General features: G+C 51.1%; 1 protein-coding gene across 1 annotated transcript in view; it reads right to left on the bottom strand.

Moving 5' to 3' along the window:
- lrrk1 (leucine-rich repeat kinase 1) overlaps positions 1-26864 on the bottom strand; it is a 347784-nt gene that overhangs the window by 108066 nt on the left and 212854 nt on the right. The window contains exons 17-20 of the mRNA XM_070858707.1: positions 24885-25057; positions 22391-22511; positions 2003-2162; positions 1504-1780 (exon numbers count right to left, since the gene is read on the bottom strand). Coding sequence (XP_070714808.1) covers positions 1504-1780; positions 2003-2162; positions 22391-22511; positions 24885-25057 — 731 coding nt within the window. The remainder of the gene's footprint in view (positions 1-1503; positions 1781-2002; positions 2163-22390; positions 22512-24884; positions 25058-26864) is intronic.

Genomic DNA, 26864 nt, shown 5'->3' with positions numbered 1-26864 from the left:
CAGGATCGGGAACGCTCGGCCTGAGAAATATTCTCACTCAGAGCATTATCGGGATCGAGAACGCTCGGCCTGAGAAATGTTCTCACTCACAGTTATCAGGATCGGGAACGCTCGGCCTGAGAAATATTCTCACTCAGAGTTATCAGGATCGGGAACGCTCGGCCTGAGAAATATTCTCACTCAGAGTTATCAGGATCGGGAACGCTCGGCCTGAGAAATGTTCTCACTCACAGTTATCGGGATCGGGGTAGGGAACGCTCGGCCTGAGAAACGTTCTCACTCAGAGTTATCAGGATCGGGAACGTCGGCCTAAGAAATGTTCTCACTCAAGAGCGTTATCAGGATCGGGAACGCTCGGCCTGAGAAATGTTCTCACTCAAAAGCGTTATCGGGATCGGGAATGCTCGGCCTGGGAAATGTTCTCACTCAGAGTTATTGGGATCGGGAACGCTCGGCCTGAGAAATGTTCTCACTCAAGAGCGTTATCAGGATCGGGAACGCTCGGCCTGAGAAACGTTCTCACTCAGAGTTATCAGGATCGGGAACGTCAGCCTAAGAAATGTTCTCACGCAGAGCGTTATCGGGATCGGGATCACTCGGCCTGAGAAGGTGCTGGAAGCTGATTCCATAAATAACTTTAGACGGGAGTGGGACGGGTGCTGGGGGATGTGGGACTGACAGGGTTACCGACACAAAGCAGGGTGTGGGACTGAGCACGGCAGGTCTATCACAGAGCCGGCACAGGCACTGCGGGTCGAACGGCCTCCTGTGCTGTAAGTGTCTGTGGTTCTATGGAGACAGAAAACTGGGTGAATGACGACATCGAGAAGTCAATCCTTAAGGGAGGCAGGTTTGTCACATGGGCCGTGGCTCAGTGGGCAGCACTCTCGTCTCGGAGTCAGAAGGTCGTGGGTTCAAGGCCCACTCCAGAGACTTGAGCACATAAATCCAGGCTGACACTCCAGTGCAGTGCTGAGGGAGTGCTACACTGTCGAAGGTGTCGTCTTTTGGATGAGATGTTAAAGTGAGGCCCCGTCTGTTTAGCACTGTGTGTGTGTGCACAACATTTCAAATGTTAATGTGGATTAACCAGCAGGAAATGAAAACAACTTGCATTTATATAGCGCCTTTAACATAGTAAAGCTTCATAGGAGCGTTATCAGGCAAAGTTTGACACCGAGCCAAAGTAAGAGATATTAGGACAGGTGACCAAAAGCTTGGTCAAAGAGGTCGGTTTTAAGGAGCACCTTAAAGAAGGAGAGAGGTAGAGAGGCGGAGTGATTTAGGGAGGGAGTTCCAGAGCTTGGGGCCCAGGCAGCTGAAGGCATGGTCACCAATGGTTGATAAATTAAAACTGGGGGATGCTCAAGAGGCCAGAATTGGAGGAGCACAGACATCTCGCGGGGTTGCAGGGCTGGAAAGGGTTCGAGAGATAGGAAGGGGCGAGGCCATGGAGGGATTTGAACACAAAGATGAGAATTTTAAAGCCTTAAATCAATTTACCTGTTGTTGGCAATTGGAAGTGCAATCTCAAACTTGGCTAAAAACTGGAAATATTGCTCCTCGGTCTGCTCGGTGAAGCCGGTTCCAACCAGCAATGTCCTCAGCTCCGTCACTTGTATCACCCCATTCTTGGCCAGAGAGCGTGAGGCTTTGACATTGATAATTCTCTCCAAGCATTCACACAACCACACTGGGTGCAGGAAGTAGAGGTTACGCAGGCCGTGGCTTGTGTCTGGGAAATGCAGCAAAGCTCCTGTCTCAATAAGGAAGTCAAGGGCTGCCAAACAAAGAGAGAAACATTAACATTATCTCACCCTCTGGCCTTTTACCATATTGCTTTGTGAAACACCGACTTCCAACGTGAAGACAATTGATTCAATTTAACGTTTTCTGTTGGGCAAATATCGAAAAAGGGACAGATAGAAACAATACCAACGAAGGTGAGGGAAGTGTCAAAATGAGGTGTGGGGTTTTGACTCAAAATATCGACATGAATTACCGGTCTGTAAATCTTCGAAGTCCTTGATGTCATTATCGGGAGTCTGTTGCACGATCTCTTCCAGCTGTGTGTCTGTTAAGTATTGGACCTCATTGTTGTCACTTCTTCTCTGTTGTTCCTTCAGGACGGCATTCAGCAGATTGAAGTAACTCCTTGGTATCTGTAAGGGAGGTCAATATTCACAGAACCACAAACACTTACAGCACAGAGACTGTGCGATAGTCCCACCGTGCTCAGTCCCACAGCCCGCTTTGTGTCAGTAACCCTGTCAGTCCCACATCGCCCAGCACCCGTCCCACTCCCGTTTAAAGTTATTTATGGAATCAGCTTCCAGCACCTTCTCAGGCTGAGCGTTCCCGATCCCGATAACGCTCTGAGTGAGAACATTTCTCAGGCCGAGCGTTCCCGATCCCGATAACTCTGAGTGAGAACATTTCTCAGGCCGAGCGTTCCCGACCCCGATAACGCTCTGAGTGAGAACATTTCTCCTCATCCTCCCTCGGGATGGTTTGCTGATGATTTTAAAACCATGCCCTCTGGTTATTACCACACAGTAGCAGAAAAAAGACTTGCATTACCACTGCACTTTTCACATCGTCAGGACATCCCAAAGCACTTCACAGCCAATGATGTACTTTTGGAGTGTAGTCACTGTTGTAATTTACGAAATGCGGCAACCAAATTGTGCACAGCAAGCTCCCACAAACAGCAATGGCCAGATAATCTGTTTCAGGTGTTGGTTAATGGATAAACATTGACCTGGACACAGGGGAGAACTCCCCTGCTCTTCTTCAAAATAATGCCGTGGGATCTTTTCCGTCCGCCTGAGAGAGCAGACGGGACCTCGATTTAATGTCATATCCTAAAGACGGCACCTCCGACAGTGCAGCACTCCCTCAGTACTGCCCCCCGACAGTGCGGCACTCCCTCAGTACTGTTCCTCTGACAGTGCAGCACTCCCTCAATACTGCCCCTCCAACAGTGTACCGCTCCCTCAGTATTGCCCTTCCGACAGTGCAGCGCTCCCTCAATACTGCCCCTCCGACAGTGCGGCACTCCCTCAGTACTACCCCTCCGACAGTGTGACGCTCTCTCAGTACTGCCCCTCTGACAGTGCGGCGCTCCCTCAGTAACATCCCTCCGACAGTGCGGCACTCCCTCAGTACTGCCCTAACAGTGCAGCACTCCCTCCGTACTGCCCCTCCAACAGTGCGGCGCTCCCTCAGTACTGTTCCTGCGACAGTGCAGCACTCCCTCAGTACTGTCCCTCTGACAGTGCGGAACTCCCTCAGTACTGTTCTTCCGACAGTGCAGCACTCCCTCAGTACTGTCCCTCCGACAGTACAGCACTCCCTCAGCACTGCACTGGGAGTGTCAGCATAGATTTTGTGCTCCAGTCCCTGGAGTGGGACGTGAACCCACGACCTGCTGACTCCGAGGCGAGGGTGCTGCCCATTGAGCCACGGCCAACATTTTGCTCAACAGCTAAAAATGTGCAATAAAATAAATTGACAGTCACCCACTGATCAGGTTAATGCCGAACTGATGATCTCCAGTGTGTGGGCAGTATGTGGGCAGTGTGTGGGCCGTGTGTGGGCAGTGTGTGGGCAGTGTGTGGGCAGTGTATGGGCAGTGTGTGGGCAGTGTGTGGGCAGTGTATGGGCCATGTGTGTGGGCAGTGTGTATGGGCAGTGTGTGGGCCGTGTATGGGCAGTGTGTATGGGCAGTGTGTGGGCCGTGTGTGGGTAGTGTGTATGGCAGTTTGTGGGCCGTGTATGGGCAGTGTGTGGGCCGTGTATGGGCCGTGTGTGGGCAGTGTGTGGGCAGTGTGTGGGCAGTGTATGGGCAGTGTGTGGAAGTTGCAGTCATGTCAATGCACGGATTCACTGCTTATTTCCCCTGCGCTCTCTGCCCCACCCTCAGTCTCTGTGGCAGTGATCCTTTTCCGATTCTCTGTGTTCCTGTAAGTCTCCGTTCCCTGATCTGTCATTTTTCAGTTCTCTTTCAGCTTAGTCTCTCTCTGGACTTTTGAAGTTGTCCTTGTCCTTGTCCTGTTTTGTATTTCACATTCTCTCTCTTTGGTTCAATCTGTTTTAATTCTCAGCTGTATTGTAAACTGTTCCCTGTTCAGCAGTGCTGGGGTGGGTAAGTTTTGTTATGTCGCAGATGTATTTACGAACAGAACTAACTAAATGGAACGACAGCAACATTTATACAACAACAAGCCCCTTTCGACCCTGCCCGCGCTCCCGCTCCCGTGCCGGGGTGTATCGGATGTCCCGAGAGAAGGGCAGCTTCCCTTTCGGGCACGCGATCAATCTTCCTCATCTTACTGCGTCCACGTGATCCAGTACACCGAGCGCAGGAACAGGTCTGTCGGCCCCATCCTGCTCAATTCAGCCTTTGCCAAAAGAGAGCAGTCAGAGCCGTTTGTTCAAAATGCTCACTTCAATCACCCGACTAATTGACACAGGGAGCGGCCGGGCCTCACAGACCACAGCAGCTCCAACTTCCAGCCCTGGTCTGTGGCTGGTTTACTGATCCCAGGCACATCGCATAGAGACACAACGATCGGCCGCAGCACCTCGAGTGAGCAAAGGGGAGACAAAGGATACTCGGCCAGGGTCTGCTCCTGATCGCTCCCTTCCTGATGGAAAATGTGTGGCGATCTAGGATGAAGATGGGATCAGGCTCACGTGTGATGCTCCAATAGGTGACCAGCCTGTGACACTCACACAACGGGAAGGAGCACTTGGGAAAGTGTCGGACTAACCAGGCCCACTGGCACTGTACCCAGGGAGCAGGGAGCTGGGGGTTAAGGTGGGAGGGGATGAAACTGGCACAAGAGAGGGAAGAACAGCAAATGTTCATAGAATCATAGAATTATTCGTTCACTGAAGGCCATTCGGCCCATTATACCCGTGTCAGCTCTTTGAAAGAGCGATCCCATTCGTCCCACTCCCCCATTGCTCTGGAAATATTTCCTGTTCAAGCATATCTCCGATTCCCTGTTTGAAAGTTACTATTGAATCTGCTCCCTTTCAGGCAGCGCGCACCCGATCACAACAACTCGCTGCATAAAATAAATCTCATCTCCCTCTGGTACTTTTGCCAATCTCCTTAAACCTGTATCCTCTGGTTCCCAACCCCCTGCCAATGGAAATAGATTATCCTCATGTACTCTATCAAAATCCTTCAGGAGTTTGAACACCTCTATTAAATCTCCCCTTATTCTTCTCTGCTCTGAGGAGAACATTCATAACATCTCCAGTCTCTCTACATAACTGAAGTCCCTTATCCCTGGAACCATTCTAGTAAACCTCCTCTGCACCCTCTCCAACTGTTCATCAGTCCACCTTTCGGAAGATTGGTGAAGCGCACATGAGAAATTACAGCAAGGAGTCACGCTTTCGTACAACTAGATATTGGGCAGTAGAGATAGATTCCGGATTGTAAGGGACATAATGTTCGCTTACAGGAGAGTTGGCAATGCAGAACCCTTGGAATATTCAGGGTAGACTCAAAGGGGCCGAAATTGCCCTCTGCTGCATCTGGGGCAGATAATTTGAATTAACTGAAGATTTAGTCCCAGTAGAGATGGAAGGAGAATGGAGCAATATTCGGGACTTTGTGACTGGAAGGCTGTTTCCAGTAGGCCACAGCTGGAGTACTGCGTGCAGTTCTGGTCAATGTATTACAGGAAAGATGTGATTGCACTAGAGAGGGCACAGAGGAGATTTACGAGGATGTTGCCTGGACTGGAGAATTTTAGCTATAAGGAAAGATTGGATAGGCTGGGCTTGTTTTCTTTGGAACAGAGGAGGCTGAGGAGAGATATTATTGAGGTGTATAAAATTATGAGGGGCCTAGATAGAGTGGATAGGAAGGGTCTATTTCCCTTAGCAGAGGGGTCAACAACCAGTGGGCATGGAATTAAAGTAATTGGGGGGAGGTTTAAAGGGGATTTCAGGGGAATGTTTTTCACCCAGAGGGTGGTGGGGGTCTGGAACTCACTGCCTGAAAGGGTGGTAGAGGCAGTAACCCTCACCACATTTAAAAAGTACTTGGATGTGCACTTGAAGTGCTATAACCTACAGGGCTACGGACTGAGAGCTGGAAAGTGGGATTAGGCTGGATAGCTGTTGGTCGGTCGGCGCGGACACGATGGGCCAAAATGGCCTCCTTCCGTGCTGTAAATTTCTATGATTCTATGATTGTCCCAAAAAACGGAGCGGGCGGTGCTGGGGATGGATATGGCCTCCGCGGAGCGTTGCAATGGCGGGGGGAACGACTGAGCTCCCAATTTCACCTGATTCTCATTCAGTCATAACGAGGTCCCTGGCCTTCTGAAAGGGCATGTCGTTGAGGATAGGTCATGGTCATTGTCATCAGTTCTATTGGATCATCCGGCGGGTGTTTCGAGCATCAATGCGAGCTCCAGGAGGCAGCACAAGGACAAGCAGATTTGCAGAGGCCCAAATGGGCCAGCTGTGGAGGCGCCTCCTATTTTCAACGTCTGGGAGGCCTTCTCGCTGGGTCTTCCTGCGAAGTTTGGGCAGAGGTGGCTGTCGAGGTATCAGGCTCCTCAATAGTGGACTGCACAGCAACTCGGTGCCGAAAGAGGATCAGCGACATCACTCGAGGGGTGACAGTAAGTACATGCTGTCCCAACTACAGCAGCCTCTGAGCCTCTGGCCCCTTCCCCAACCGTTACAGACCCATCTCTGAGTGCACTCAGCAAACCGCCACTTCAGCGAGGGTTCGAGCCTGTTCCACCTGTGCCCACTCACACTTGCTGCATCCTTTCATTTGTTGCTTAGAAATATAGCTCCTTAAGCTGCACATCCATGCCTTCCACATCCCGACCAGCACTGCTGCTCACCGGCCTTTCTTTGCTTTGTAGGCCAAGAAGGCACATAACCGTCATGGGCTGCAGAGAAGCGGAGATAGAGAGGCGCAACTGCGGCAGCTCAGTGATGTGGAGGGAAGGGTCCGGCGGCTTGTGGGGCCACAGGTTTGCTGGCCAGTGGCCATCGCGACTGTGGGTCGCGCTGGAGGCCGCGTCGGTAAGTCACGCCCTTCTTCTTGCCCGCTATTGCTGCTCAACAATACGTGCACCTTTGATCCTGCACGGCTAACCCCCTTCCCTCACCTTTACTCGACTTTTCTAACATCTATGCTTCCAGACAATGCCCGGACGTGGACAAGCCTGTGCCAGAGCCCAGAGCCCAGCAAGGCCCAGCACCCAGCAAGGCCCAGCACCCAGCGAGACCCAGAGCCCAGCGAGGCCCAGAGCCCAGCGAGGCGCAGCACCCAGCAAGGTCCAGAGCCCCAGAGCCCAGTGAGGCCCAGAGCCCAGCGAGGTCCGGAGCCCCAGAGCCCATCGAGGCCTAACGCCCAGCGAGGTCCAGAGCCCCAGAGCCCAGCAAGGCCCAGAGCCCAGCGAGGTCCAGAGCCCAGCGACGCCCAGAGCCCAGCGAGGCCCAGAGCCCCAGAGCCCAGCTAGCCCCAGAGCCCAACGAGGCCCTGCGCCCAGTGACGCCCAGAGCCCAGCGACGCCCAGAGCCCAGCGAGGCCCAGAGGCCCAGAGCCCCAGAGCCCCAGTGAGGCCCAGAGCCCAGCGAGGCCCAGAGCCCCAGTGACGCCCTGTGCCTAGTGAGGCCCAGAGCCCAGCGAGGCCCAGAGCCCCAGTGAGAAGGCCCAGCGCCCAGCGAGGCAAAACGAGAAGATGCTGCAGGAGGAGGAGGGCGAGGAAGAACCAGACGCAAGCACTGTGTCACTGCTTCTCTCACTCGCATCCACCAGCTCAGATATTGGGAGTACATGTTATCCCTTTCTTAAAGCCATGTTGACTCTGCCTAAATATGTTATGATTTTCTAAGTGTGGAAAATCACAATGGATTCGAGCATTTTCCCGACGACTGATGTCAGGCTAACGAACCTGTAGTTCCCGGTTTCCTCTCTCCCTCCTTTCTTGAATAGCGGTGTAACATTTGTGACCTTCCAATCCGCTGGGACCGTTCTAGAATCTAGGGCATTTTGCAAGCTCAAAACCAATACACCCACTATCTCTGCAGCCACCTCTTTTAGAACACGAGGATGTAGGCCGTCAGGTCCAGGGGATTTGTCGGCTTTTAGCCGTTCTTACTAGTTTCTCTCGTACTTTTCCTCTACTTATATGAATTACATTAAGTTTATCACCCTCACTCGATTCTTGGGTCCCCACCATTTTAGGTTTGCTTTTTGCATCTTCTACTGTGAAGACACATACTAAATATTTGTTTAACGTTTCTGCCATTTCCTTATCCCCCATAGTAATTTCTCCTGCCTCAGCCTCTAAGAGACTAATGTTTACTTTTGCTACCCTCTTCCTGTTTACATACTTGTAGAAGTTCTGACAATCTGTTTTTATATTTCTTGCTGGTTTTCTCTCAGTCTATTTTTTCCCTTTTTATCAAATTTTTTGGTCATCCATTGCTGGTTCCTAAAGCTCTCCTAATCCTCAGGCTTACTATTATTCCTCACAACATTATAAGCTTCTTCTTTTAATCTAATGCTATCCTTAACTTCTTTAGTTAGCCACATATGGATCACTTTTCCTGTGTAGGTTTTGTTTCTCAACGGAATGTATTTTTGTTGAGAATTATGCAATATTTCTTTAAATGCTAACCACCACTTATCTACTGCCATACCTTTTAATCTATTTTTCCAATCTACCTTAGCCAACTCTCCCTTCATACCTATGTAATTGGCTTTATTTAAGTTTATGACTCTAGTTTCGGACTTAGGCAAGTCACTCAGAAACGTAATGTGAAATTCTATCATATTATGATCACTCTGCCCCACAGGATCCTTTACTATGAGATTGCTAATTAACCCTGTCTCATTACACAATACAAGATCTAATCTAACCCATTCCCTGGTTAGTTCCAAAATGTATTGTTCTATGAAACTGTCCTGAATGCATTCCATGAACTCGTCCTCCAGACTATCTTTGGCAATTTAAATTGTCCAGTCTGTATGAAGATTAACGTCCTCCACAATTATTGCATTACTTTGTTACAAGCTCCTCCTATTTCTTGATTAATATTCTGTCCAATGGTATAGCTACTGTTAGGGGGCCTATATACTACTCCCACCAGTGTTTTCTGCCCCTTGTTATCCCTTGTCTCCACCCATACTGATTCTAATTCCTGATCCTCCGAGCTGTGATCCTTTCTCTCTACTGTCCTTATGCCATCCTTTATTATCAGTGCTACCACCCTCCCCCAACCCTCCCCTTTACCATTCTGCCTGTCTTTTCGAAATGTCAAGTTCCTAACCTTGGTCACCTTGCAACCATGACCCTGTAATGGCTATTAGATCAAACCCATTTGTGCCATTTCTTCGTCTATCTTGTTACGAATGCTCCACGCATTCTGATAAAGAGCCTTTAATTTAATTTTTTTTTAACCATTATTCCCTGCTTTGATTTTATTCTCTGCTGCACTGCTACCGTTAAACTCTCTGTCCCTTCCCGTCACACTCTGCTTATCTTTACCCAAATTGCTACACTGCTGCATTGCGTTGACCTTTCTCTTTAGATATCTAAATTTTCCCCCGCCTGATCCCTCCCCCCATTTTTTAGTTTAAAGCCCTGTCTACAGCCAGAGTTATTCGATTTGCCAGGACGCTGGTCCCAGTCCGGTTTAAATGGAGCCCATCCCGACGGAACAGCTCCCTCTTTCCCCAGTACCGGTGACAGTGCCCCATGAATTGAAACCCCTTCCTCTCACACCACTCTTTGAGCCACGCATTTCACTCTCTGATCTGCTTGACCCAGATAGTAATCCTGAGATTATTACCCTTGTGATTCTGCTCATTAATTTAGATCCTCGCTCCTCAAACTTCCTCAGCAGAACCTCATTCCTAGTTCTACCTTTGTTATTGGTTCCTACATGGACCACAACAAATGGATCCTCTCCCTCCCTCTCCAAGTTCTTCTCCAGCTTCTGGAGCTCCCTGTCGTGGCTGCAGAGAACAGTATCTATGCCCCTGACTATACTGCCCCCTACCTCTACCACATTCCTTCCTTCTCCCCCCACTTGGATGGCCCCCTATCCCACAGTGTCGTGGTCAGTTTGCCCACCCTCCCGGCAGTCCTTTTCCTCATCCGTTCAGGCATCAAGTGCCTCGGAGCAGTTGGACAGGGTCAAGGGCTGAGGCTCCTCCATCACTACATCATGGGTCCCCATACCTTCCTGACTCACAGTCACACCCTCCTGTCCCCGACCATTGACTAACTCTAAAATACTATTGAACCTTAAGGGTGTGACTGCCTCCTGGAGCAAAGTGTCAGGTAACTCTCCCCCTCCTTGATCATCGCAATGTCTGGGCCACGTACTCCAGCTCAACAACTCTGAGCCGAAGTTCCTCGAGCTGCAGACACTTACTGCGGATGTGGTCGCTCGGGCTCGCAATGCTCTCCACCAACTCCCACATGCTGCAGTTACAGCACACCACCTGCCCAGCCCTCTCGAACCTTGTTTTATGAATTAATTAGTTACATTTTTGATTCAATCTATATTTTAGTTTTGTTTAATTATTTTATGTTTTAATTTATTAATTTAATAAGTACCAGCAAGTTACAGCTTAGCTGAGAGAGGTCAGCACTGGGCGAGGCACCGGGGTCTAGTGGGCTGCAGCACGGTCAAGGGGAAAAGGAAGCTCAGGGGCCAGCTCCCCGGAGGGCGAGTTCTGCTGCCCAGGACTCAGATGAGCACCTCGATGGGGAGGTGCTCACACAAAGGGTTCTGGCCATGCACTCAGATATGCTAGGGGCAATGGCAAGGGGTGCCGCAAGTATTGAGGAGCGTGGAGGAGTCGGCCTCCTGCATTGTACACAGCCCTGAGCACACCATGGAGCCCATCATTGTCAGTGTGCAGAGTGAGCGTGCAGATCTAGATCTCGCTGCGTGTTGTGGGCGATGTGGCGGCTGCCATTGCAGCACAGGCGGGAGTGACCCAACGTCTGCAAGATGTCGCATAGCATCCTACTGCTGTCATGCAGTCAGTCACGCGAGCTCAGACTGCCGCCATCGTCACTGGGTCCACCACAGTCCACCGGAGATCTCACGGTGTCGCAGCAGCCCAGCAATCTGTCCTGCAGCAGATTGGTGGGCATGCTGAGGTGCTGCCCCGGGGGAGTGGGCACTGGGTCACTGGAGCAGGAACCTGCTGTCCTCTCTCAGGATGACAATGTTCCTGATCCCAGCCCTGCCACTCCGTCATTGCAACCAGCCATTCCAGACTGCTGGTGCCCAGCCTGAGGGACCCAGTCTGCAGTCGGCCCTTCCCCGGCCAGAACTGGTCGAGGGCGACCGAGAAGGTCATCTGTAGTGTCTGGGCGCGAGACAGAGCAGCCTTCCAGCAGCCATGCTGCAGCCACAGGGGAGACACTGCGGCGTGGGTCTCGAGTAGATTAGTGTAAAAAGGGGCTGTAAGGAAATGCACAAGGGTGAGTGAAAACATTTATGTTGCTGATGCACGCTTTTGTTCCATAAATGTTGATTGGAAACGTGAATATGTGTTGCTGTGTGCGAGCTCAGTGTGGGGAATGCTGTGTGGAAGGGCTGATTGGTGTGGGCATGGGGGTGCACAGCGGGAGCTGGAAGTGGCGATCAACGTATTGGAAACGAGCATCAATGAGACGGTCCCGGACCGCCCTTGCAGGATCTGGATGGCGAGGCCGCCTCCCGCGTGGCACCGGAACCTCCTCCGGCTTCTCCTCCTCCTCAGGTGCGACGGCTGCGTCAGCCAATGGCTGTGCCCTCACGATTGCCAGGGTCTGAAACATGCAGCAGAAGGCGACGGGTACCGACACCGGCCAGGCGAGGCCTGCGGGACACCTCCCGAGCAGTCAGGGCAGCGCAAGCAGTGTTTCGGGATTCCGACGGTCTGCTCAATATCATCATCCTAGGCGGTCCCTCGTATCGAGGATGACTTGCTTCCACGCCAAAAAGGGATGAGTTCACAGGTGTTTCAATGAAGGACCTAATATTACAGATCCCGAACTACATCCTGAAGGGTGGAAGATGCCTGTGCTTGGATTTTTTTAACGTGGGGTGACCGTTGCACACCAGCCACCACACGGGCTCGACAGAGCTAGGAGTCCAGTGGCAAGGGTTAACCAAGACGACTGGAGACCAGCTCTGCTGCATGGATCTAGTGCGCACAGATATCGCAGTGTGGGCTGGCCTGTGCTGCCCCTGGGCCCTTGGCACTTCTGGGCCCCAAACTCACACCTCTCCTGGGCCCCGATCACTTCCCTCTACAAACTCTTGACGCTCCATCGCCCTGACCTCGCCGCTCCTGTTGAATCTGCCCACGCTCCAATCAGCGACCTGGCTTCGCAGCCATTGCCTTCCTGCAGCAGCATGCGTTGCTCCCTCAAATGGCCCTGGCCTGCTGATGGTCTTGCAGACTGGGACTGCGCCGATTTCCGGGTTGGGCCGTTGCACACTGCTCCCTCCGATGGCCTACTCTACCTCTACTCACCCTCTGCTCAATGATGCTCCTGGTGGCAGCACGATTGTCATTGTGTGGTTGCTGGGCAGGAGCGGCGGGGTTTGGTTGCTGGGCAGGAGTGGCGGGGTTGCTGGGCAGGAGTTGCGGGGTTGCAGGGCAGGTGTGGCAGGGTTGGGTTGCTGGGCAGGAGTGGCGGGGTTTGATTGCTGGGCAGGAGTGGCGGGGTTGCGGAGGGGAGTCAGGAGCCAAGTGCAAAATGGATAGCCCTTGTCTTCGAGGAGCCAGCGCGAGCTGCATTTGGCGCCTGAAAGCGAGCTGGCGCAGAATGAAGGCAGCGTGGCTGCTGCCAGAATACCGGGCATCAGCGGCCACGATATGGTGCACCAACTGCACACCGAGGGAGTGGTCTCCCTTTCACTTTCGGAGGGTCTCTGGATTGTGTGAGGTGGGTGCAGTCTATGGCGCCCTGAACCCTGGGAAAGCCCACTATCCTGAAGAAGCCAGTTGACTGCTCCATCTCCTTCTCTCTGGCCATTGGAAATGACAGGTAGTCCCTACTCCTCTTGTACAGTGTGTCTGTGACCTGACGGATGGAGCAATGCACGGTGGCAAACTGGGACGTTGCAGATGTCTGCTGTGGCCCCTTGGAAAGGTGCAGCGGCGTAGAAATTCAGGGCAATGGTGACGTTGGATGCCAATGACAGGGTCGTCCCCACCCTTGTTTGAGGCTCCAGGTCTGGCTGCAGGAGATATAGCTCCGTCACCACCTCTTTCCGGAATCACAGTCTCTGCAGACTCTACTCATCAGTCAGGTCCATGTACAGAAACTGCTGTCGCAAGACCCTTGCAGCATCGTGCATTCCGCCAGCCTGTCTGTGTCTGTGTCTTGGTCCAGCCACTTCCTCATCGCCCTGTGTATCCTGGTCGTGAACCTCCGGATGCTCCTTCTGTTGCCCATCTGCCTGATTCTCCTCTCCATGTCCGTTTCTCTCTGCCTTGGCTGTGTAGGTCCGTGTTCCTGCTCCTTCTCCTCACTGCATGCCCTTGGTCGCGGCCTCCTCCACGCCTATCTCCGCCACCCTCTCGATGGGCATCTCCATCTCCCTGTGGGAACATATCTCTCTCCCTCTTCCGAAGCCTCTGCATCTGGAATTGCCGGCGCCGTGTCTTCTCCGAAGCATCCTGCGATACAGAATGTGGAGGAGATGGCCAACTGCCAGCACAGAACCCCCCAGTGGCAAGCAGTGGCCGACTCTGCTAATGGTCACGATTTAAGCAAGGGGCAGGATGGCAGGCAGTGTGCACCGAGGGCCAATAATCAGTGAAGCTGGCTTGAGTAGCCAAAAGTACAAGCCCTAAACTCCTCAGAAACGTTTCGCCGACAACAACAGTCGCATCCACAGCTTGCCGATTTGACAGCAACAGGAAAAGCTGCCGTTGGCAGTGACAAGCATTGCTTAGATGATTTGGGGGAAAATCCTCTTCCGGGGCGGTGACCAGGCGCTATGCACAGTGATGTCGCCTTTAACGGCATGCGGACAATTGGGGCAGAGGGAGGAGCAGGGCGGAGGAGTGGAGGAGCGGGGCGGAGGGCAGAGCAGGGTGGAGGAGGGGAAGAGTGGGGCAGAGGAGCGGGGGCGGGGGGAGAGTGCGCGGCGGAGGAGTGGGGGGGGGTGGTGGGAGAGAGGACAAGTGGGGCGGAGGGGATGGAGGAGCGGGTCAAAGGGGGGCGGAGGGCGGAGGAGTGGGGCAGAGGGCGGAGGAGCGGGGTGGAGGGGGGGGGAACGAAGGGGTGGGGGTGAACGAAGGAGCGGGGGTGGGGGGGCGGAGGAGAGGGGCAGAGGGCGGAGGAGGCGGTCGGAGGAGCGGGGCAGAGGGCGGAGGAGCAGAGTGGAGGAGTGGGGGGCGGTGGAGGAGCAGGGCAGAGGGCGGGGGAACGAAGGAGCAGGGGTGGGGGGGAGGAGGAGCGGGACAGAGGGCGGAGGAGCGGGGTGGAGGAGTGGGGGGGGGGTGGAGGAGCAGGGCAGAGGGCGGGGGAACGAAGGAGCAGGGGTGGGGGGGAGGAGGAGCGGGACAGAGGGCGGAGGAGCGGGGTGGAGGAGTGGGGGGGGGTGGAGGAGCAGGGCAGAGGGGGGGGGACGAAGGAGCGGGGGTGGGGGGAGGAGGAGCGGGACAGAGGGCGGAGGAGCAGGGTGGAGGAGTGGGGGGGGGCGGAGGGGCGGGGCAGAGGGGGGGGAACGAAGGAGCGGGGGTGGGGGGGCGGAGGAGAGGGGCAGAGGGCGGAGGAGCGGGGTGGAGGGGGGGGGAACGAAGGGGTGGGGGTGAACGAAGGAGCGGGGGTGGGGGGGCGGAGGAGCGGGGCAGAGGGCGGAGGAGGGGGGGGCGGAGGGGCGGGGCAGAGGGGGGGGAATGAAGGAGTGGGGGTGGGGGGGCGGAGGAGCGGGGCAGAGGGCGGAGGAGCAGGGTGGAGGAGTGGGGGGGGGCGGAGGGGCGGGGCAGAGGGGGGGGAACGAAGGAGCGGGGGTGGGGGGGCGGAGGAGCGGGGCAGAGGGGGGGGAATGAAGGAGTGGGGGTGGGGGGGCGGAGGAGCGGGGCAGAGGGCGGAGGAGCGGGGTGGAGGAGTGGGGGGGGGCGGAGGGGCGGGGCAGAGGGCGGAGGAGCGGGGTGGGGGTGTGGGGGGTGTGGAGGAGCAGGGCAGAGGGTGGTGGAGGGGGGCGGGGAGGACGAGCCGAGCGAAGGGTGGAGGAGCGGGGAGGGGGGGTGGAGGAGCGGGGAGGGGGGGTGGAGGAGTGGGGGGGGGGGGAATCTGTTGCATCCCCTCAGAAGAGGAGGGCGATGTGGTGATCGCTGCAGCCGACCCCACCAGGCGGTAATTCCTTTCCGCCCGGTTACCACGGTAACCGGCCTTTAAAAAACAGGCAATTTCAGCCTCCCAAATTTGTAATATATCAAATATTGAGCATTTATTTTTTGTTGTTTTCAAAATTACAAGAACCTGAGCGAAGGTTACAGTGGAACAACGTCTTAACGTTTCGCAACCATCAGCTGCAGCACATTTCGTAACTTACTCAAACAGAGGACAAATTATTACAAAATAATTTCCCCACCAACTGAGTTAAAAACGCAGGTTGTGTTTATTAGAAATTTCAGAAGTCTATTTTTGAACAAATGAAGAACAAGCAGTTCTGAAAGCGATGTGATAAACCATCACCCCCTATAGTGCCCCCTCCCCGCGGCTCCCTCGCACTTCATTAATAATCACAGCAAAGTGGCAACGTGGCACTCCCTCAAATGGCACCACATGGTGCAGCATGATGCGATCCGACTGATTCGAGAAAAGATCATCGCAGAACAATTCAGCCCCAGATTTTAATACAAAAGCAAAAGACTGCGCATGCTGGAAATCTGAAATGTAAACAGAAAAGACTGGAGACACTCAGTAGGACAGGCAGCATCTGTCAAACGGAGATCACATTTCACCTTTCATCAGAATAGGGAAGTTAGAGATGTAACAGGTTTTTAAGCAAGTGTAGGGCCAGGGAAAGGGGGAGGGGGAAAGAACAAAAGGGATGGTCTGTGATCGCGGGAGGGGGGTGAAGCAGAAGTGATTAAGAGACATAAGAACATAAGAAATAGGAACAGGAGTAGGCCATACAGCCCCTCGAGCCTGCTCCGCCATTTAATACGATCATGGCTGATCTGATCATGGACCCAGCTCCACTTCCCTGCCCGCGCACCATAACCCCTTATCTTTGAAGAAGCTGCCTATTTCTGTCTTAAATTTATAAAATGTTCCAGCTTCCACAGCTCTCTGAGGCAGTGAATTCCACACATTTACAACCCTCTGACAGAAGAAATTCCTCCTCATCTCTGTTTTAAGATTATGCCCTCTAGTTCTAGTCTCCCCCATCAGTGGAAACATCTTCTCTGCATCCACCTTGTCAAGCCCCCTCAAAATCTTATACATTTCGATAAGATCACCTCTCATTCTTCTGAATTCCAATAAGTAGAGGCCTAACCTACTCAACCTTTCCTCATAAGTCAACCCCCTCATCTCCGGAATCAACCTGGTGAACCTTCTCTGAACTGCCTCCAAAGCAAGTATATTCTTTTGTAAAAATGGAAACCAAAACTGCACGCAGTATTCCAGGTGTGGCCTCACCAACACCCTGTATAACTGTAGCAAGACTTCCCTGCTTTTATATTCCATCCCCTTTGCAATAAAGGCCAAGATTCCATTGGCCTTCCTGATCACTTGCTGTACCTGCATACTATCCTTTTGTGTTTCATGCACAAGTACCCCCAGGTCCCACTGTACTGCAGCACTTTGCACTTTTCTCCATTTAAATAATAAATTGCTCTTTGATTTTTTTCTGCCAAAGTGCATGACCTCACACTTTCCAACATTATACTCCATCTGCCAAATTTTTGCTGACTCACTTAGCCTGTCTATGTCCTTTTGCAGATTTTTTGTGTCCTCCTCACACATTGCTTTTCCTCCCATCTTTGTATCGTCAGCAAACTTGGCTACGTTACACTCGGTCCCTTCTTCCAAGTCGTTAATATTGATTGTAAATAATTGGGGTCCCAGCACTGATCCCTGTGGCACCCTACTGGTTACTGATTGCCGACCCGAGAATGAACCATTTATCCCGACTCTGTTTTCTGTTAGTTAGGCAATCCTCTATCCATGTTAATATATTACCCCCAACCCCGTGAACTTTTATCTTGTGCAGTAACCTTTTATGTGGCACCTTGTCAAATGCCTTCTGGAAGTCCAAATACACCACATCCAGTGGTTCCCCTTTATCCACCCTGTTCATTACATTCTCAAAGAATTCCAGCAAATTTGTCAAACATGATTTCCCCTTCATAAATCTCTGTCTGACCGAATTATGCTTTTCCAAATGTCCTGCTACTGCTTCTTTAATAATGGACTCCAACATTTTCCCAACCACAGATGTTAGGCTAACTGGTCTGAGACAAAAGATATGATAGTACAAAGCAAAAGCAGATGGTAGTGGGACCAGTAAAGAAACAAAGGATGAGTCTAGAAGAGGTATAAGTAGGAATGCAGAAACATCACCAGCTGCTGTGTAAAAGATAGGGGCAGAGGTTATGCTCTGAATTTGTTGAACTCGATGTTGAGGCCAGAAGGCTGTAATTTGTCTAATCAAAAGAGGTGCTGTTCCTCGAGTTTACACAGAGCTTCATTGGAATAGTGCAGGAGGGCGAGGACAGAGAGGTCGGGGGGGGAGCAGAGAATTAAAGTGACAGGCGACCGGAAGCTCGGGGTTACATTTGCGGACTGAACAGAGGTGTTCCACAAAGAAGTCAGCAATCTGCGTTTAGACTCTCCAATGTAGAAGAGACCACATTGTGAGCACCAAATACAATAAGAATATAGACATTTACAGCGGAGAAGGAGGCCATTTCGGCCCATTGTGTCCGCACCGGCCAACAAAGAGCCGCAAGGCCCTCGGTCAGCAGCCCTAAAGGTTACATATAAACCTATGAATAATGAACAATGGTGGAAAGGCAAAGACCAGTCCGCCCCACACAACTGCGACACCCCTTACACTGAGACATTCTACACTCCATCCCAACTGGAGCCGTGTGATCTCCTGGGAGAGGCAAAAACCAGTACAGTAAATTGCAAGAAGTACAAATAAATCGCTGTTGCACCTGGAAGGAGTGTTTGGGGCTCTGGACAGTGGGAAGGGAGGAGGTAAAAGGGCAGGGATTGCATATTCTGCGCTTGTACGGGAAGGTGCCGTGAGAAGGGGACGGGGTGCTGGGGGTGACTGCGGAATGGATCAAGGTGTCAGGGAGGGAGCAGTCCCTTCGGAATGCTAAGAGCGGAGGGGAGGGGAAGATGTGATTGGTGGTGGGATCATGCTGGAGGTGGCGGAAATGGCGGAGGATGATCCGTTGAATGTGGAGGCTGGTGGGGAGAAAGGTGAGGACAAGAGAAACCTTGTCGTGGTTCTGGGAGAGGAGGGAAGGTGCAGGAAATGGGACGGACAGGGTTGAGGGCCCTCTCTACCACTGTAGAGGAGAATCCTCGGTTCAGGAAAAAGGAAGACACACGATTCCACAGGATATACAGCACAGAAACAGGCCATTCGGCCCAACCAGTTCATGCTGGCAACTATGCTTCACTCCTTCCATCTTTCCTCATCTAAATCTATCACCATAACCCTCTATTCCCTTCTCCCTCATATGCTTGTCCAGCCTCCCCTTAAATGCATCGATACTATTCGCCTCAACCACTTCCTGTGGCAGCGAGTTCCACATTCTCACCACTCTTTGGGTAAAGAATTTTCATCTGAATTCCCCATTAGATTTCTTGGTGACTATCTTATATCGATGGCCTCTAGTTATGCTCCTCCCCACAAGTGGAAATACTCTCTCTGTATCCACTCTATCTAAACCTTTGGGGGCCTAAATTGGTGGCCTTACCGCCCACTGCCGCCCACTACCGTCGAATTTTTTCTCCGCTCTCCCCTCGGTGACAGATTCCTCCGGGTCTGCAGCCGGTGGGAGGAGAATACCGGCAGGAACCACATGGTGATGGCCTCTGACAGCCGCCCGCCCACCAAGCTGGTAGATTGGTGCGGGCGGGAGTCGGCGGGAGTCAGCGGCAGCAGGGGGAAGGACCGCTACGTGGAGGCAGGTCTAACCCCAACAGTAAGTACGAAGACCTGCCAAAAAAGGTTAATAAACACCTGAAAAAAAATGTTTCCAGCGATTTATCTGTATGGGATCCCCTGAAGGTGTTTCAGTGTTTTTTTAAAATTATTTTTAGGTCATCCCTCCCTCTCCCTCCCCGGGGCCGACTCAATCCTGGGCAGCACATGGGCGCGGATAGCATTTGCCGCCGAGATTGGGAGCTCCCGCCCACTGCCACCCAGTGTAAACCGTTATTTTGTCGCTAGGCGGTACTGCCGCCTTTTTTAGAGGAATCTTCCTGGCAAAGTACCGCCCGGTCTCTCGGCCGCCATCGGCGGCCCTTTGGGTGGCACTTGTGCGGACCTTGGCTTTGACCAAGTTCGGGCCCATAAAATTTTAAAGACCTCTATAGGTCACCCCTCAGCCTTCTTTTTTCAAGAGAAAAGAGACCCAGCCTGTTAATTCTTTCCTGATATGTATACATTTGCATTTCTGGTATCATCCTTGTATATCTTCTCTGCACCCTCTCCAGTGCCTCTCCATCCTTTTTATAATATGGCGACCAGAACTGTACGAGATCCCTTTGTTCCTCTATCCCAACCAGACTCTCACCCTCCAAGTAATGTGACCTCCCTATTCTTCCTAAGTGTGGTCTAACCAAGGTTCGATACAGGTTCAGCATAACTTTCCTACTTTTCAATTCTATACCCCTGGAAATAAACCCTAGTCCTTGGTTTGCTTTTTTTACGGCCTTGCTAATCTGTGTCATAACCTTTAGTGATTTGTGTATTTATACTCCGAGATCCCTTTGTTCCTCTACCCGACCCAGACTCTCACCCTCCCAGTAATACGTGACCTCCCTATTCTTCCTAACAAAATGTAATACCTCACATGTATCTGTGTTGAACTTCATTTGCCAATTATTTGCCCATTCTGCAAGTTTATTAATGTCCCTCTGTAATTTGTTGCAGTCCTCCTCAGTATTGACTATCCCCCAATTGGTATCATCCGAAAATTTAGAAATTGTGTTTTTGATTCCAAAGTCTAAATGGTTAATATAAATTGTGAACAACAGTGGTCTCAGCACTGATCCTTGTGGAACACCACTATCCATCTTCTGCCCCTGTGAATAGTTACCCTTTACCCCGACTCTCTGCTTTCTGTCTTGAAGCCAGCTAGCGATCCATTCTGCTACTTGTTCCCTGACTCTGCATTCTCTGACCTTGTTCATCAGTCTATGATGGGGTACCTTATCAAAGATCTTTTGAAAATCTAGATAAATTACATCTACTGCATTACCCTTGTCTACTCTTTCTGTTACCTCTTCAAAAAATTCAGTGAGGTTGGTCAAGCAAGACTTTCCCTTTTACAATCCATGATGAGTATTCATTATTATATTTTTGGTTTCTAGATGTTCTTTTATATTCTCCTTTAGTAGGGATTCCATTATTTTTCCTACCACTGATGTTAAGCTGACCGATAATTCCCTGGACATGTTCTATCCCCTTCTTAAATATAAGTATTACGTTAGCTATCCATTAATCCTCTGGCACTACATCTTTTTCCAACAAATTATTCAATATGTGTAGTAATGCCTCTGCTATCTCTTCCCTGGATTCTTTTAAAATCCGGACCAGTGGTTTTATTCTCTTTGAGTTTGATTAGTTTATTTAATATATCCCTCTTTATTTTAAATGTACTTATCTCATTACTAATCTCATCATCCAATGTCAGGTCCACCTGTTCTATCTCCCTGGTAAATGCTGAAGCAAAATAATTATTTCATATTTCCGCCATCTCTCTGTGGTATCCTGTCTCTCCCTTAATGGCCCTAGTCACATCCCGACCGTCTGTATCGCAAGCACTGGTGTGGAAGGTGGCATCAGAACAGCTACAATGGAGACAGAGAGACTGGGAGAATGGAATGGAGTCCTTACAGGATGCGGGGTGGGAGGAAGTGTAGTCCAGGTAGCTGTGGGAGTCATTAGGCTTATAGTGCATACTGGTCGAAAGTCTATCCCCAGAAATGGAGACGGAGAAGTCGAGGGAGGGAAGGGAAGAGTAGAAGATGGACCATGTGAAGGTGAGGGAAGGGTGGAAATTGGAAGCAAAGTGAATAAAATTTTCCAGTTCAGAGTAAGAGCAGGAAACGACACCGATACAGTCATCAATGTACTGGAAAAAGAGGTGAGGGAAGGGACTCGAATAGGACTGGAACAAAGAATGTTCCACATATCCCACGAAAAGGCAGGTACAGCTAGGACCCATGCGGGTTCCCATAGCAACATGTTGAATTTGGAGGAAGTGAGCGGAGTTAAAGGAGAAGTTGTTCAATGTGAGAACAAGTTCAGCCAGGTGGAGAAGGGCGGTGGTGGATGGGGACTGGTTGGGCCTCTGCCCGAGGAAGAAGCGGAGCGCCCTCAGGCCATCCTGGTGGGGGATGGAAGTGTAGAGGGATTGGACATCCGTGGTGAAAAGGAGACGGTTGGGGCCAGTGTTAAACTGGCGGAGGGCATCGAGAGAGTCGCATAGATGGGAAGCGAGTGGACAAGGGGAGAAAGAAGAGTTGAGATAGGAAGAAATCAGTTCCGTGGGGCAAGAACAGGCTGAAACGATGGGTCTAGCAGGGCAGTCCTGTTTGTGGATCTTGGGAAGGAGATAGAAGCGGGCTGTGTGGGTTTGGGGGACTACGTGGTTGCCGACCGTTGAGGAAAGGTCACCAAAGGAGATGAGGTCAGTGGGATGTTCAGTAGTGGGGTCAATGTCCAGGGGAGGTAAGAGGTGTCAGAGAGTTGCCGTTTAGCCACCAGAATGTCTGCCAACAGCACCACCCTTGTCAGTAAGTTCGCTCCAAACTGCTGGACAGAAATAATGAGATGGAACGAGATCGGGTGAGCAGCTTTAACTTGTTGCTGACAGGTGGAAGTACACGGAGCTTGGGTATTCATTCTCTGTGAGCGAGCTCTGGACATTGGTGAACTGGTAGTAAATACCTCCCTTCAGCAATAACCCAATCACATGGGTCAGCTTTGAATTAGCTTTTTAAAAATTGGCAAACTAATTACACTACAAGTCGACTGATGTCTGAAACAATGCAAGAAATCTAATGGGCAGAAAATGGTGTCATTGCTCCAGATATTGAACATAGATTATAAAACTTCAGGAACATCTGCTCCACTTCTCATCTCACACAAGCAGGAAAACACCTACCAGCCTGCCCACCAACTTCTGTGAAGCGGTTATGTTCCCCGTGTCCTTCATGTTACAAGCGACGTGAAAGATCAGTTTCCGGAGCCCTTCCAGTCCATCGAACGTCTTGCAGGATAGCTCGCTGTAACAAGGCAACAGAAGCAGCTTAGCACACGATCTGAGTCGCTGTGTTTCACACCTCGTTCTCCAGCTCTCATTCTCTCTTCAGCAAGAATAAATAAAACCACTAGGAACTGGGTCATTAGCGTGAAACGTAATGCTGCCCAACTTCACGCAATCATTTCCTCACCTTTCTCTCTGCTGCCTTGTAGCACATTCAGCCAGGTGCGTCTGGGCTAGCCCACTGACCCCATGACTATCGTCGCTGATACAATTGCTTACAGATTGGGCTCTGCCATCGATACCTTTGTGGCGTTCGTCCCTCCACTTTGCTCCATATCTATTTGTGCAGTTGTGGGACCCAGGGATTTCCCATTGTGAGCTGAACTACCCATCATGTGTGCCTTCAATCCCTCGGTAGGTGGATCGAGTTAACACTGGATGAGATGAGGCAAGGTCTGGTTTGAGGTGTTAAGTAAGGCCAGCGCAGAGTAATCGCCATCATTCGACTCGCTTCACTCAATCGGCACACACGCCTGTGTATGATAACACGGAAACAATTCACACTCGACACTACCCTGAGTCCAAGGAGTATCCTGCTCGAGTTAAACAGGCTCACTCCTCAGCCTCAGCACTCGGCCTGTCCTGGACCTCGGCAGCTACACTTGTCTGGTAGTTTATGGAGACAAGCCACCCAATTGCTTATACTGTAAATGTGTTTGGCAGACTCCGCCCAGTCCCTAGTTGCCATGGGTACACAGAAGCTGACACTAATTGGCACTCAGTTGACAAATTCGCTCATTGAAGCTACAGAGTGGCAGCTGTGGGAAATGGGGAAATGAGGTCCTGATGGAGCATAGGGTACCGCAGCTCGGAGACAAGGCACATTCTTCAGCTTTGTTGAGACTAAATTATAAAATTAAATACGGTTGGGACTGTGCCGATAGAAGCAGACTGCTCCAGTCGTTGAAGGGTCAAGAATGAGGGGCCAGAGAGACAAGATTAAATGTTGGAGATTTGGAACAGAGGGCAGGAGAAACTGTTACACGGAGAGTGGTGAGGCTGTGGATTCACTTCCAGAGCGAGTGTTTGAGGCAAGAGCTATGTCAACACTCAGGAATAGATTGGATAGGTGGATGAAGGTACAGGATGGTAAATGTGATTCAGACCATTGACTGGCGTGGGAGATAAACACCAGCACAGACTGGCCCATTTCAGTGCTGTAATGCATTTACTCGATCATTCTATTTGTTTACAATCCACGAGGACACATCATAGCCAGCTCATTCGTATCCCCCTCTGTAAACTTGCAGCAACTCACTGTGCTTTTAATACCCAACCTTAAAAGTATCTTTGGCCCATTTCTTTCTTTGGAAAAATGGTCAAAGAAAGTAATCCAGAAATGTGACACTGACATAAACCATTATCCGGGCCCTGACTGCACCCTGCCTCTCCAGGTGGAACAGGAAGTGCAGGAGGCTGTAACAGGTGAGCACTGTGCCTGGTTACCACTGGATTCAAGGCTGGTCCAGATGGCAGGGAGGAAGGACTTCTGCTGACTCTATGGATCCTGCACAGAATGAGTCGGGCAGTCTGAAGCAAGTTCACAGCAGACATGTGTCTCCAGCAGAAGATTACTTGCATTCAGGACTGATGGACAATCTCACTGAGAGACACCATGATTACAGCCAGTTTGGGGGAGGAAGGCGAGGACAGCCTGCGGCGCACTGCTGCACTGATATATTGGTCAGCAGAGTGAGGGGGGAGTGTCTTTGCTTTGCAGCCTGAACTGAGAGTGTGTGCGCTGACACTGGGTGGGAAAGCACACAGGGGCTCTGCTCTCCCGGGACCCACATGCTTCACTTTGATGAGCACAAAATTCACCAAAAATAGGAAGTCGACCATCGTTGAAAGTCAATCAAACTGAGATAGAGAACTGGGAGTTCAGCATGGCAGAGGCACACAAGGGCTCAGCAACAGGTTCAGGACCAGTAACAGCAACACAAGGCCCAGGGACCCTGACACAGATCCACAAACCTGTATTACACGGCCCAGGGACCCTGACACAGATCCACAAACCTGTGTTACAAGGCCCAGGGACCCTGACACAGATCCACAATCCTGTATTACACGGCCCAGGGACCCTGACACAGATCCACAAACCTGTGTTACACAGCCCAGGGACCCTGACACAGATCCACAAACCTGTGTTACAAGGCCCAGGGACCCTGACACAGATCCACAAACCTGTATTACACAGCCCAGGGACCCTGACACAGATCCACAAACCTGTATTACACAGCCCAGGGACCCTGACAGCAGACCAACATCAAAGATCTTAAAACGGACACTCTCTGTGAATGGGATCGGACTCTGGAACTGATTTCAGACTCACTGTAGATTCCGGCAGCTGATGTCAGGATACCCGCTCGCTCGCGGCCCGGATGGAGAGCGACAAAGAGCCAGGACGTAGGCTCGAAGTGTTGCAATTCTCTCCGTGCGGAATTTCGTGTCAATCAAATCGAGATGGGTTCCGACGACAATCACAGTAGCATTGGGAGCCTTTGCCTTAAACAAAACATAACCAGAATTGACTGTGTAAAGAATTTTGTGAAACCGGTTTGTATATTTTGTATTTATTTAACAATTCTATCCATAAATATGAAAAAGGAAGCAACCAAATGTAAATGGTCTTGTGGTACACTGAGAGAGAAAGAGAGAGTGAGAGAGAGAGAGGGACAAAGAAGGAGAGCGATGCAGAGAGTGAATGAGAGAAAGAGACACAGACCGAGAGAGAAAGAGTGAGAGATAGAGAGGAACAGAGAAGGAGAGAGAGAGAAAGATGCAGAGAGAGTGAAAGAGAGACAGAGAGGGAGAGAGAGACAGAAAGGGAGAAAGGAATGAGAGAGAGAGGGAGAAAGGGAAAGAGACAGAGAGGGAGAAAGGGAGAGAGACAGAGAGGGATACAGAAAGAGAGACAGACAGTGAAAGGGAGACATAGAGAGAGAGAGACAGAGAGAGAGAGAGAGAGAGAGGACAGGGGGGGAGACAGAGAGAGAGAGAGACAGAGAGAGAAACAGTGAGAGACAGAGAGAGGGGAGGAGAGGGGGAGAGAGAGAGAGGAAGAGACAGAGAGAGAAAGTGGCAGAAAGAGAGAGACAGAGAGAGGGAGATTGAGAGAGACAGAGAGAGGGAAACAGAGAGAGAGAGAAAGAGATGGAGAGAGAGAGACAGAGAGAGAGAATGGCAGAAAGAGAGACAGAGAGAGGGAGAGAAAGAGAGAGAAACGGAGAGAGGGAATAGCAGAAAGAGACAGAGAGAGGGAGACTGAGGGAGACACATACCTATCTGAGTGCCACATGAAGTGCTGAGTAAGTCTATACCTGGATGCCTGTTTCTTTCTCCTCTGTCATGTACTGTACCCTCACTGAGCCCTATTCTCCATGACTCATCATCCTGCTTGCTCTCCTGCCGTTGCTCAAGGCTTAACTCCCCCCTAAATAATTCCACAGCTTCCCTTGGTCCTGTCTTGGCATCCTTGGAAAGGCTCACCGAGGCACTTGTCACTGTCTCCTAGTGGGCAACAATCCAGATTGCCCCATCTTGCTCTCTCCCCCGCCCTAACCCCACCATTGCAAGCTAATCTCGCCAAGCTCCTCCCTGCCCCTCCCTCCCTGTACTTCTGGACTCCGCCAGTAAATTGGGTATCATCGCCCCTTTCTGCATTTCCTTTCAAAATTTACGTTCACTTGTAAATAAGGGCCTTGTCAGCCATGACCCTATTGTGGATGATCAAATTGACATCATGGCATTGATGGAGACAATGGAGTACTGTGTACAGTTTTGGTATTTAAGGAAAGATATACTTGTATTGGAGGTTGTTCAGAGAAGGTTCACTAGGCTGATTCCGGGGATGATGGGGTTGACTTATGAGGAAAGGTTGAGTAGGTTGGGCCTCTACTCATTGGAATTCAGAAGAATGAGAAATGATCTTATCGAAACGTATAAGATTATGAGGGGGCTCGACAAGGTGGATGCAGAGAGGATGTTTCCACTGATAGGGGAAACTAAAACTAGGGGACATAGTCTTAGAATAAGGGGCCGCCCATTTAAAACTGAGATGAGGAGAAATTTCTTCTCTCAGAGGGTTGTAAATCTGTGGAATTCTCTGCCCCAGAGAGCTGTGGAGGCTGCGTCATTGAATAAATTTAAGGCAGAGATAGACAGATTTTTGAGCGATAAGGGAATAAGGGGTTGTGGGGAGCGGGCAGGGAAGTGGAGCTGAGTCCATGATCAGATCAGCCATGATCTTATTGAATGGTGGAGCAGGCTCGAGGGGTCAAATGGCCGACTCCTGCTCCTATTTTTTATGTTC

This window comes from Pristiophorus japonicus, chromosome 17 (genome assembly GCF_044704955.1).
Source record: "Pristiophorus japonicus isolate sPriJap1 chromosome 17, sPriJap1.hap1, whole genome shotgun sequence".
Classification (NCBI taxonomy): Eukaryota; Metazoa; Chordata; class Chondrichthyes; family Pristiophoridae; genus Pristiophorus; species Pristiophorus japonicus.
The sequence above is the reverse complement of the archived record's forward strand: the minus strand, read 5'-3'. Positions and strand labels throughout refer to the sequence as shown.